This window comes from Gigantopelta aegis, chromosome 12, assembly GCF_016097555.1.
Source record: "Gigantopelta aegis isolate Gae_Host chromosome 12, Gae_host_genome, whole genome shotgun sequence".
NCBI lineage: Eukaryota > Metazoa > Mollusca > Gastropoda > Neomphalida > Peltospiridae > Gigantopelta > Gigantopelta aegis.
The window spans coordinates 50,766,132-50,779,644 of record NC_054710.1 but is presented as its reverse complement, the minus strand read 5'-3'; the positions used below and the strand labels follow the sequence as shown (position 1 = coordinate 50,779,644).

At 34.7% G+C, this 13,513-nt stretch overlaps 1 protein-coding gene across 1 annotated transcript in view; it reads left to right on the top strand.

The window, feature by feature from the left end:
* The window catches only part of LOC121386497, a 46,874-nt gene extending 33,857 nt beyond the window's left edge, over positions 1–13,017 (top strand). The window contains exons 6-7 of the mRNA XM_041517414.1: positions 325–439; positions 3,777–13,017. Of these exons, the coding sequence (XP_041373348.1) occupies positions 325–439; positions 3,777–3,825 (164 nt within the window). The 3' untranslated portion in view covers positions 3,826–13,017. The remainder of the gene's footprint in view (positions 1–324; positions 440–3,776) is intronic.
* Positions 13,018–13,513: the final 496 nt, after the last annotated feature.

The window sequence follows — 13,513 nt, the reverse complement described above, 5'->3', positions numbered from 1 at the left end:
GATTAAAACCAGTACATGCGGTACAGAGCTCGTTGATCTAAATGTGACTGCAGTATCATTAATGTTGTAAAGTAAATTTAATCAGATAAAGGACCTTTCTGCCAGCTGGCCTGTATTGCTGTAATCGTGGGAATCGTCATTCTTGGGGAATTATCACTGTACAAATAGTGAACCAGCAAAATGACAGTATATCTACAGACGGCACTCGTGACATCAGTCTCGCCTTGTCAAACATTGGTGCAGACATTGGTGGTTTACATATGTGTAAGAGTTATAGCAGTGAATAGTAATGCTACGTTAATTGATAGTGTTGTATATTTCTAGCTGTTCCAGATGAACCAGAACGCATGTCGGCCTTAAGTGCAGGTGCTATATCGGGAATTGTGATCGCTGTTGTTCTGGCTCTTGCTATTCCTACTGTGTGGATACTTTATAAGAGGTAATTAAATCATATATACAGTCAAACATGTCCTAGCGCCACCTGTGATCAGCGGTCACTTGCTATAAAGACCACTTTTTCCTTCCCAAATGATTTATAATGCAAATGCACCTGTACTAAGCGGTCACCTGTTTAACGTGGCCGTCGGCCACCTAAATCGGATCCCAAATGGCTAAAGTACCTGTATTAAGCGGCCACAGTAAATGTTTTCTATTATATAAAAGGGACATTTTAACAACAGCGATAAGGTGCACCAAATAACCGATCTCCATTACTGTGTATCAATTAAGAAAGTATGACTCTGGAATGCATCTAATTGCCTCTGGGCAGGCTACGCTTGACATTTGTAGATCCACTTGCTATGGCAATACACCGCATTAAGTAGGAATTAAATAATTAAATGGAAAAAGAAACAGACGTTGTGAGAACGGTTACTTTAATACATTTCATTTGAATTATTTCTGAAGGAGACGACGTCAAAAGTTCATTTATAGTCAACTGTGAAGCACAAATCCGTTTACAGAGGGTAAAACAAGAGTGGCAACCTGTAATCAGCGGCCGCCTGTCTTAAGTAGCCACTTTTATCTACTTCTTGTGTGACCGCTTAAGACAGGTTTGACTGTAGTTATATCTGTAGTCAAACTTTGATACATGTAACTCGAATTTGAAAGGGGCGACGAAATAAATTGATTTTCAAACGTCTGTATAGTACACCTCAAAACTGAAACGGTGTTACAGGTGGATGATTTCGTTCATTTTTGTAATAAACGTTTGGTGCGCTTCCCCCATCCCAAACTTTGAAAATTTTGCAATACCTCTTTAAATGCAAATTAATATATAAATGGCAGTTCACCCCAACCCTAGCTGGCGGCATCTTCCGGCTCTTTTTCTCTATGTTTTAAATATAAATATGTAACTACAGAAAACAACTCAGTTACAGCAGGCTACTGAGGTCCGAGTGACGGGTCAGACAACTAGAAGTAACTGATCTGCATGTTTGGCAACCATGTGTTGTGCCATCTATAAAGAATCGTCACATGGTAAACAGGCGCCAATGATGTACACAGAGTAGATACTAGGAGAATCATGCATGATCTCGTGTAATATTTGTTTGACGAGTCCAGATTGACTCTGGACTTTTTGGATAGGTCGTTCCAACCAGTGCACCACAACTGGTCAAAAACCGTGGTATGTCTATATCTGTCTGTGGGAAAGTGCATATAAAAGATCCCTTTCTGCATTACCAAAAATGTAGCGGATTTCCTCTGATGACTATGAGTCAGAATTACCAAATATTGGACATCCAATAGCTTATGATTAATTAATCAATGTGCTCTAGTGGTGTCGTTAAACAAAACAAAATGTTTCCTCGATAGGCGTAGTCGCGTTTGGAGACGTCCAAATGAATCCCAAAAAACGTCAACCTCAGGCCGCATGTTATGATGTGGGGTGGCATCACTATGACTGATAGAACACCACTCCAAATTGTTCAAGTAGGGTCACTTGTCAGTACTACTGTTATAGCATACTGGCACCGAGTGTTGTCCTGTGTGCTCGCCAGTGCTGGTCCACGGTTTGTGTTTCAAGATGACAATTCTCTGGCCCACCGTGCACATGTCGTAAATGACTACCTTCAGAAGCAAAACGTTACCAGAATGTTATTCAAAAATCAAAATCAACACTGGTAAGTATCCAATCAATAGCTGCGAGAACTAAAACAAATAATAATAATAAAAATTAAAAATTGTCCAAATCAGTACTACTACTACTACTTCCGGTAGCAGCTGTATACACATTTCTTACTCCATACTATTTTCTAGAAGACCAGCTTCACGAAAGCCAGTCACAAGCCACTCTTTTCCGATTGTTACAGAGTTTAACTTATCAACTGCATCATTTGCGGTCTGTGTACACTGAACATCTTCAATCGTTGAACACATTAAGGGGTCGGATAAATCGACAGTTTCAGGCTAACTAGCATTTTTTTTTTAACCAATGTAGAATTGAACCTGCCATATTAACGTTACAGAACTTTTGTGAAGACTGAAACTAAAATATTTTTTAAATATTTTCTAAGTCAATTCTGTATATTAATTCGTAAGTAAACGTTTAGAAATTAGTACATCCTGCTAGTTTTATCTGACCAATCGAAATGACCGACTCATTCCGCTGTCTTGACGTAAGCCTAATCCGTTGGTACTTTTGAGAATGTGTGTACACAAACAAAATAGATGAGACGTTTTCAACAACTGAAATTTATTAATTAGAACACTTATGGTAGATTACAGTCATTCATTGTGCATGAGCCAAGCGGCCATCTCGAGATAAAATGCATGTTATTGTACCTCTTGGTTATCGGTCAAATACTATTAGGCTAAGTCAGTCACACTTCTTTTATCTTTGTGGATTACAAAGTATGCAGTAATATTGCATGTGTTCTTTTTCCTTCTTTATTTCCTTCTTTTTTACTGACTTGAGAATTTTTTTATTTAAAAAAAAACAGAAAAAAAACAGAAGAAAAAAAACCTACGCCGCGAAAATTACAAACCGCGAAATGGCTATAATTGACTGGTCGCGAAAATTTACTCCCGCGAATATTACCCGTTTTACAGTATGCCTTTTTGCTATAAATATGGAACAAAAAATGCAGTGGTACGCGGTCAGTCTATGATCGATCCCATGTTTTGGCCCATTGGGCGATTTCTACTTCCAGCCAATGCACCACGACTGGCATATCAAAACTGTGTGCTATCCTCTCTGGTGGATGGTGCATAGAAAAGATCCCTTACTATTAATGAACAAATGTGTAGTTTCCTCTCTTAACATTGTATGTCAGAATTTCCAAATGTTTGGCATCCAATGGCCGATGATAAATAAATCAATGTGTTCTAGTGGTGTAATTAAACAATGCAACATGTTAACATGACCGTGTGAATTTGATTTCAAATACACACATATGCCAGGCATTTGATTATTATTATTATCATTATTAATTCGTAAATATAAATGAATCGGGTGACACATTCGTATAACAATGTAATTTTTTTTTGTATATCAGTGTGTGTGTGTGTGTGTGTGTGTGTGTGTGTATGTGTGTGACAAAACAAGATTCAGCAAGATTATGACACTCGGGAAATAAATTGTGTTCGTCATTTGCTAAGGACAAATTATTGATAACTCGCTAAAAATCTATTATCCCCCATTTATTTCGATCATTTCAATACTAATCTTTGAAACCATAACACATTAATTATTGTGTTATTTTAACACTAAAGGAAATGCTACTATTTATGTCCTGTAACATTAGGAATAAATCATAGATTATATTTATTTGCAGGAAAATAAAGAAGAAAGCTGAAAATGTGCAGAACGAATCTAATAACTAACGGAAACCAAAATCAAACTCACAACTCTGCATGCTTCTGTAATTAGTACCTGAATACAGACGACAGAAACATGCTAACGCTAGAACTCCAGTTTTCTTTTACAGTTCGTATGGAACTGCATCAGTAAAGAAGGCTCTTTTTGTTGGGTGTTCCAGTATTTTACATTTGGTTGGTTTTGTAAATACAATTGTAGCTGAAACTAGACTAAAGTTGAAGTACCATAGTTAGAAGTGCAGTATTTCACTAATTTTACAATAGTTGTCAAATATAACAATTGTTTGTTTACATCAACTGGTAACTGATGAAGTGGTTTGTAACTGTATAATGAATAATGTTAAAATTCAGATAAAAACATTAATAGTTTTAAACTCATAACATTTTCACAATAAAGCAGTATGAGGACATTAAAGACACAATTGCATGTGCAATTACTTTGTATAACTGTTTCGTTTATACAAGGTGTTTTTGTCCTAGTGTTTTTGCAGCCCATACCTAAGTTTGCCCTCCAATAATTTCGAACGTATAAATAAATATATAGTACAAAATAAAATGAGAAATGGCTGCCAAAACATATACACTAGATATACAGACGTTGGTATTCAAAACAAGAACATGTATTTAATGTGTAATTTTAGTTTACAAATTAATAAAACAATACAATTATTTCAGTTTCTATTCTATGCTATTCTTGTTTCTTCTATTATATTATCTTCTCTTCTCTTCTCTTCTATTTTATTACATTTAAAACATTTAGTCTATTTTAGTTTTTCATTTAAATATAACCAGTCAGGACAACAGTTTGTCTGTTCAATATACTTGTTTTACATTTTTGAGGTGGGAGGGGGAGTCGTTGGGGTGGCTTGTTTTCGTGTTTTGTTTTTGTTTTTTAGACTTTTTTTTTAAAATTATGAAGAATGAGCTGTATGGTTACAATTTATTTTACTGTATACTTTGCATTCCCAGGTCAATCTTGGATCGATCCCCGTCGGCCCATGGAGCATAAGTGGTATATCAAAGACAGTGTTATGTGTCTGGGGGATGGTACATATCAACGATCCCTTGCTTCTAATTGAAACAATGTAATCGGTTTTCTTTCCAGGACAATATATCAAAATTACCATTAATTAAATTAAATGCTTCATACCCAATAACCGATGATTAATAAATCGGTGGGTTCTACTGTTGCCGTTAAACCAAACAAATTGTAACTGTGTATTCCTAAAAACGAGTAAAAAGTGTTATTCCTTGCGTTGCTTTCACGTAAGTTTATTACAAAATACCAAAACAATACGTTAGAATCTTTATCCGAAAACAAGTATGTCTCATACTTGACGTGTAACAAATTTGTTTATGGCAAACACGAGTGGTTTCTCCTTCCAAGTAACAAAACAACTGATAACTTATAAAATATTGGATACAATTATGTAACACTACCAATTGCATTCTAATGGGTATATATGAAGAAATGGCACAATATAACACTAATTGGTTAATGAACATTAGACAGGAACTGTGTTCACTTGGATTAAACTATATTTCGAATTTATCGTACGTTTACGACAGTATCTACATTATAATCAAAGAAAGGATATTAGATACTTTTAAGCAATTATGTTACAGCAAAACAATGACAACGCCTAAAGGACTTTAGATCGACATGTAGTAAATGAATTTAGATTACAAACATATTTAAGATTGCCAATGTAAACACGTTATGTAAAAGAAATATGTAAGATTATGTGCTCTTAAATTAAGAGTAGAATCTGGCAGGTATGGAAAATATCAAAATATCAGAAACAATATGTACTCTGTGTAATGCTGATGCTATCATCTATGGAAAATTAATATCACTTTATAATAGTGTCCTCAATACAAAGATTTGCGCTGTAAATATATAAAAATGTATTGCTATAAAAGCGGCCAAATGTTTATCGTTTTATACAGTTATTAACCACCGGTAACAATAACGAATTGAATAACCTAGGCAAATATTTAGTGCAAGCAAATACAATACGAGATCGGTTAATGCAGATTGATAGTTAATGTAATAAATGTAACTTATATCACTCTATCTGTCTATGATTATATATAAACCACAACCACCATTGTTTTGCGCGTGTGTATGTTGTATAACTATGTTGTATTATTTGTGTTATGCATTCAGCTGATGAGTTGTAAAACTCAAGGCAAAAAAAAAATTAAGAACTTCATTTTAATGTTTTCAGTACCTTCATTATACAGCAAATAAGACCAATTACGTCACCATCCAAGACAACATCATATGAATTATTTCACTATTCGAGAGTCAACTCTTGCTCCTTTTTTAATTTCACCCAAAACTAATTTTGATGCGGAATTTTCAGTATGCTTTATGAAATTGAGCTATCATTTATTGAAAATGAAAACATGTAATGTCATCATCTGGTATTGCACAGTGTGCTATTTTTCGTTTCAGCCAGTGCACCACGACTGGTATATCAAAGGCCGTGGTATGTGCTATCCTGTCTGTGGAATGCTGCATATAAAAGATCCCTTGCTACTAATGGAAAAATGTAGCAGGTTTCGTCCCTAAGACCATATGTCAACATTACCAAATGTCTGACATCCAGTAGCCGATAATTAATAAACCATTGTGCTCTAGTGATGTCATTAAACAAAACAAACTTTTCATCTGGTTTTTGACTACAATTTGACAAACTATTTTTATGCAGTTATAACTACTTTATCTCAAGGTTAAGCTTTAACTTTTAGTATTGGCCGTCACTGTAACGTGTCTGACTAATTTACGCATATCCGCATGCATTTATTCAGCTTTATGTTTTCGAGTCAACGGTACAACTGTCTTGCTTATATATAAACATGCCATACAGTCAGGTTTACCTATTAAATATAGACATGTCGTGTTCATACTATATATATGAATGAGCACACACATACCACTACTATTTTACAGTGAACAGTACTTCTACTTTCACAAATTGCAAACTTGCAATATGTTTAAATTATCATATTACATAAAAATAACATAATTCAAGTTTTTAAACTATATATCAATGGTTGCATGTCACTATTTCACATATATTCCAAATGCGCATTAAAATTGAAGAATTTCATTACCTATATCAATTGTTTACTTAATAATGATAGTTAGATGTGTCACGGTTGTGTATTCATTAGACAGACTTTAGATGGTTTACGTTTTTTATTGTTACACTGTGTGGGCTTAGTCCAGGAGCCAAGGTTTCATTTACTCGTTCCTTCCGACTTGAAGTAAATCATTAAATGCAGAAGGCTGACAGAAGTTCTTTGTTAGTGTGACAAGGACGTGGTTAATATTCATATTCAATATGATACCTACATGTACCCCATGAATAAACGTATTCAATATGATACCTACATGTACCCCATGAATAAACGTATTCAATATGATACCTACATGTACCCCATGAATAAACGTATTCAATATGATACCTACATGTACCCCATGAATAAACGTATTCAATATGATACCTACATGTACCCCATGAATAAACGTATTCAATATGATACCTACATGTACCCCATGAATAAACGTATTTTACAAGATATGCAGATTTGTCTGGGTGTAACCTTGGTACACGTCTGGAATAACGAACTGTAGTAAGCGCTACTCCCCCCCCAAAAAAAACAAAACAAAAAACAAACAAACAAACAAATAATAATAATAATAATAATAATAATAATAATAATAAAATAAATAAATAATCAAACCAAACAAACTAGACCCCACTCCATCATAAATAACTATCCCTATCATTATTACCCCTAGACAACATAACTCAGCATAGCAACATAACTATCCCTATCATTATTACCCCTAGACAACATAGCTCAGTATAGCAACATAACTATCCCTATCATTATTACCCCTAGACAACATAGCTCAGCATAGCAACATAACTATCCCTATCATTATTACCCCTAGACAACATAGCTCAGTATAGCAACATAACTATCCCTATCATTATTACCCCTAGACAACATAGCTCAGCATAGCACATAACTATCCCTATCATTATTACCCCTAGACAACATAGCTCAGCATAGCAACATAACTATCCCTACCATTATTACCCCTAAACAACATAGCTCAGCATAGCAACATAACTATCCCTATCATTATTACCCCTAAACAACATAGCTCAGCATAGCAACATAACTATCCCTATCATTATTACCCCTAGACAACATAGCTCAGTATAGCAACATAACTATCCCTATCATTATTACCCCTAGACAACATAGCTCAGCATAGCACATAACTATCCCTATCATTATTACCCCTAGACAACATAGTTCAGGATAGCAACATAACTATCCCTATCATTATTACCCCTAGACAACATAGCTCAGCATAGCAACATAACTATCCCTACCATTATTACCCCTAAACAACATAGCTCAGCATAGCAACATAACTATCCCTATCATTATTACCCCTAAACAACATAGTTCAGGATAGCAACATAACTATCCCTATCATTATTACCCCTAAACAACATAGATCAGTATAGCAACATAACTACCCCTATCAGTATTACCCTTAGACAACATATATCAGCATAGCAACGCAACTGCCCATATCATTATCACCCCTAGACAACATAGATCAGCAAAGAAACAATACTTATGCCATAAATTCCGATTCTCCAAAAATAAGCCATCATTATTACCCCTAAACAACATAGCTCAGCATAGCAACATAACTATCCCTATCATTACACCTAGACAACATAGCTCAGTATAGCAACATAACTACACCTATCATTATTACCCCTAGACAACATAGTTCAGCATAGCAACATAACTATCCCAATTATTATCACCCCTAGACAACATAGTTCAGCATAGCAACATAACTATCCCTATCATTATTACCCCTAGACAACACACCTCAGCATAGCAACATAACTACCTCTATCATTATAACCCCTAGACAACATAGCTCAGCATAGCAACATAACTGTCCCTATCATTACACCTAGACAACATAGCTCAGCATAACAACATAACTACCCCTATTATTATTACACCTAGACAACATAGCTCAGTATAGCAACATAACTATCCCTATCATTTAGACAACATAGTTCAGCATAGCAACATAACTATCCCTATTATTATCACCACTAGACAACATAGTTCAGCATAGCAACATAACTATACCTATCATTATTACCCCTAGACAACATAGCTCAGCATAGCAACATAACTATCCCTACCATTATTACCCCTAAACAACATAGCTCAGCATAGCAACATAACTATCCCTATCATTATTACCCCTAAACAACATAGTTCAGGATAGCAACATAACTATCCCTATCATTATTACCCCTAAACAACATAGATCAGTATAGCAACATAACTACCCCTATCAGTATTACCCTTAGACAACATATATCAGCATAGCAACGCAACTGCCCATATCATTATCACCCCTAGACAACATAGATCAGCAAAGAAACAATACTTATGCCATAAATTCCGATTCTCCAAAAATAAGCCATCATTATTACCCCTAAACAACATAGCTCAGCATAGCAACATAACTATCCCTATCATTACACCTAGACAACATAGCTCAGTATAGCAACATAACTACACCTATCATTATTACCCCTAGACAACATAGTTCAGCATAGCAACATAACTATCCCAATTATTATCACCCCTAGACAACATAGTTCAGCATAGCAACATAACTATCCCTATCATTATTACCCCTAGACAACACACCTCAGCATAGCAACATAACTACCTCTATCATTATAACCCCTAGACAACATAGCTCAGCATAGCAACATAACTGTCCCTATCATTACACCTAGACAACATAGCTCAGCATAACAACATAACTACCCCTATTATTATTACACCTAGACAACATAGCTCAGTATAGCAACATAACTATCCCTATCATTTAGACAACATAGTTCAGCATAGCAACATAACTATCCCTATTATTATCACCACTAGACAACATAGTTCAGCATAGCAACATAACTATCCCTATCATTATTACCCCTAGACAACATAGCTCAGCATAGCAACATAACTATCCCTACCATTATTACCCCTAAACAACATAGTTCAGCATAGCAACATAACTATCCCTATCATTATTACCCCTAGACAACATAGCTCAGCATAGCAACATAACTATCCCTACCATTATTACCCCTAAACAACATAGCTCAGCATAGCAACATAACTATCCCTATCATTATTACCCCTAAACAACATAGTTCAGGATAGCAACATAACTATCCCTATCATTATTACCCCTAAACAACATAGATCAGTATAGCAACATAACTACCCCTATCAGTATTACCCTTAGACAACATATATCAGCATAGCAACGCAACTGCCCATATCATTATCACCCCTAGACAACATAGATCAGCAAAGAAACAATACTTATGCCATAAATTCCGATTCTCCAAAAATAAGCCATCATTATTACCCCTAAACAACATAGTTCAGCATAGCAACATAACTATCCCTATCATTACACCTAGACAACATAGCTCAGTATAGCAACATAACTACACCTATCATTATTACCCCTAGACAACATAGTTCAGCATAGCAACATAACTATCCCAATTATTATCACCCCTAGACAACATAGTTCAGCATAGCAACATAACTATCCCTATCATTATTACCCCTAGACAACACACCTCAGCATAGCAACATAACTACCTCTATCATTATAACCCCTAGACAACATAGCTCAGCATAGCAACATAACTGTCCCTATCATTACCCCTAGACAACATAGTTCAGCATAGCAACATAACTATCCCTATTATTATCACCACTAGACAACATATCTCAGCATAGCAACATAACTATCCCTATCATTATTACCCCTAGACAACATAGCTCAGCATAGCAACATAACTATCCCTGTCATTATTACCCCTAGACAACATAGCTCAGTATAGCAACATAACTACCCCTATCAGTATTACCCCTAGACAACATATCTCAGCATAGCAACGCAACTGCCCATATCATTATCACCCCTAGACAACATAGATCAGCAAAGAAACAATACTTATGCCATAAATTCCGATTCTCCAAAAATAAGCCTATGGCTCCTGGGCTAGCTCCAGTATTTCACCTTTCAGTGTTTCTTTGACTAAATAGTGTTCGTATCTGTGTGTACGTATTTTAAAATAGTTACCAAACTATGGTTACATACCACTATTTGGCATACATTCAACGTACACATTAAAATGAAAACTTTCATTATGTACATCCATTGTTTTCTTGATGTATATAGCTAAATGTGTCATGATTATGCATTCTTCAGACGAACTTTAGATGGTTTACCTTTTTATTGTTACAATTTGTGTGCTTCGTCCGGGAGGCAAGGTTTCCTTTGATATTTGATTTTTTTTTCTCTCTCTCTCTCTCATTTCATCCTACTTTTTATGTTGTTGGGGGTTTTGGGGGTTTTTGGGTTGTTTTTTTTTTTTTTTTTTTGCATATCCCATTTAGTTCAGAAATGTAACAAAAGTGCTATGTGGTTGTGACCAGGTACAGATTAGTAATCATAAAATGGTATCGAAATGAATAAACGTTACCACAGGAAAAATTAATGTTTTTAATATGAGTACTTTAGAAAATCTACGGTTTTTTTTTTATATTTGGGTGTAACCTTCGTGAAGAAAAAGGTTTAATATATGAAATTGCCCTAAAGTTGCAAATGCCCCCAATCACGATGCGCTACCCATAGACAACAAAGGAGCAAACTAAAAATGTGTGGTAAATCCAGCCCCCCCCCCCCCCCCCCCCCAATCAGCCTATCGCCCCCGGACAAGCTGCAGTATGTTATCGTTGATAAACCCTTTAACTAAATAATGTTTTTATCTTTTATATAGTTATTTTAGTAAAATTATTAGATTAGATTAAAATAAAATATGATTATTGTTGTTAAATATTGTTTTTGTTGTTTGGATTTTAGCTTTTTTCTTGTTGTTGTTGATTGAGGTGGGGGTGGGGGGGGGGCGGGTCAAGTTTCTTTAAATGGTTTTGGGGGTTTGGACTGTCTAGAGTTTGTTGTCATTATAACCCTTCCAACTTTGGAAATATCTTCAGTGGCTAAAATTATTAAATGCATTGTCTTCTTTTGTATATTCAGTGTGTTTCTGATCGTACTAATGTGTATCTCTCAATAAGTACGCACACGGCAAATATATATTGGGAAATAAAATGAAGTTAAGCTATAACAAATCTTAGGACAATTAGAAATACATTGAATATACAGACACTAATGTTGGAAATAAAATGTATTAATATGTCAGTTCAGTCGTCAACAAGGGTCCAAAACATCGAAACCGTCTCTTCTGTAGTGTTTGCGTTTTTCATATTTAGATAGTTTAAGAAACAAAGATTAAATTTTAAATAGTTTACAGGAGATATGTCAGAAATTTGCCATTTTTGAAACTTTTGTTTTTAATTTTTTTTTAAATAAAAATAAAAATAACAGATATACATTATCACTGAAACTGTCAAAGTATACATTGTTCTAGAGTTTATAAAATATATTTCTGAAACTCAGAACAATCATTCCCAAGGTCAGTCTTCACAAACTAGTGAAGAGACATTTTCGAAATTATGAATTTATTATTTATGTATTTATTAAATTGTAAACAATTCTGTCCAGATTTGAGAGTCTATTTTCCCTATAGGTTTGAAATTTGGTACAATAATCCTCTGGGGAAATCGCCACAAACTAATAGCGAGACAATAAATATATATATATTTATTTATTTATTAAATACGTTTTATTGAAAATTAGATAGTCTTCACCTTGACCTTCACCTTGTATTTTGATCAGGTAGCTATGAAACTTAACACTGCGATTCTCTTACAATATCAACAAACTAACAGAGATATATTTTGGAAATGTCTTATTTTAATATGTCTCCAATCAATTATTATCTACTAGCAAGACATTTGAAAATTAAACAGTGGAGCTCTCAAGACTGACAAACCTTTTGTTGTTTATTTAAATAAGCAATTCAACTTAATGATTAGCTTTTGATTAAAATGGTTTACAATTGTTACATGTTGTTTTAGCTTGTGTGTTCCAGTCTGTTACTTCTTGTTTCTTCAAATAAATTCCAAACTTCAGCAGTGTTTGTCTTTGTGTATTATGATTATACCTAACAAACAAATATATCTTTATGTAGATATTAGTCAGGTGGATAAGAACGACGATTGTGTACATTATGATAGAATCGTGCCACTTTGCATGCATATATAATACTTGGGTCCCTGGATATTTTCAGATGTAGTGCCAATTGAACAGGACTCCTTGGATCTCTGCAGCGCCAACTAGTTGGCATAATGCCAACATTACAGTTTTTTGACATAGTGTCTACTATTTGCCCCAAAAGTGTCTAAATTGATCCATGATTATACTTAATTGTTATATTCATGATTAACTAAATTTAAGAAATGGTGTGTGTGTGTGTGTGTATATATATATATATATATATATATATATATATATAGATATATGGACACTTATATATCCTGTCTATATACTGCACTGTATCCAATAGCCAGTACCGGTGACGAAGTGGTTAAGCCATCAGACTACAGGCTGGTAGGTACTGGGTTCTCA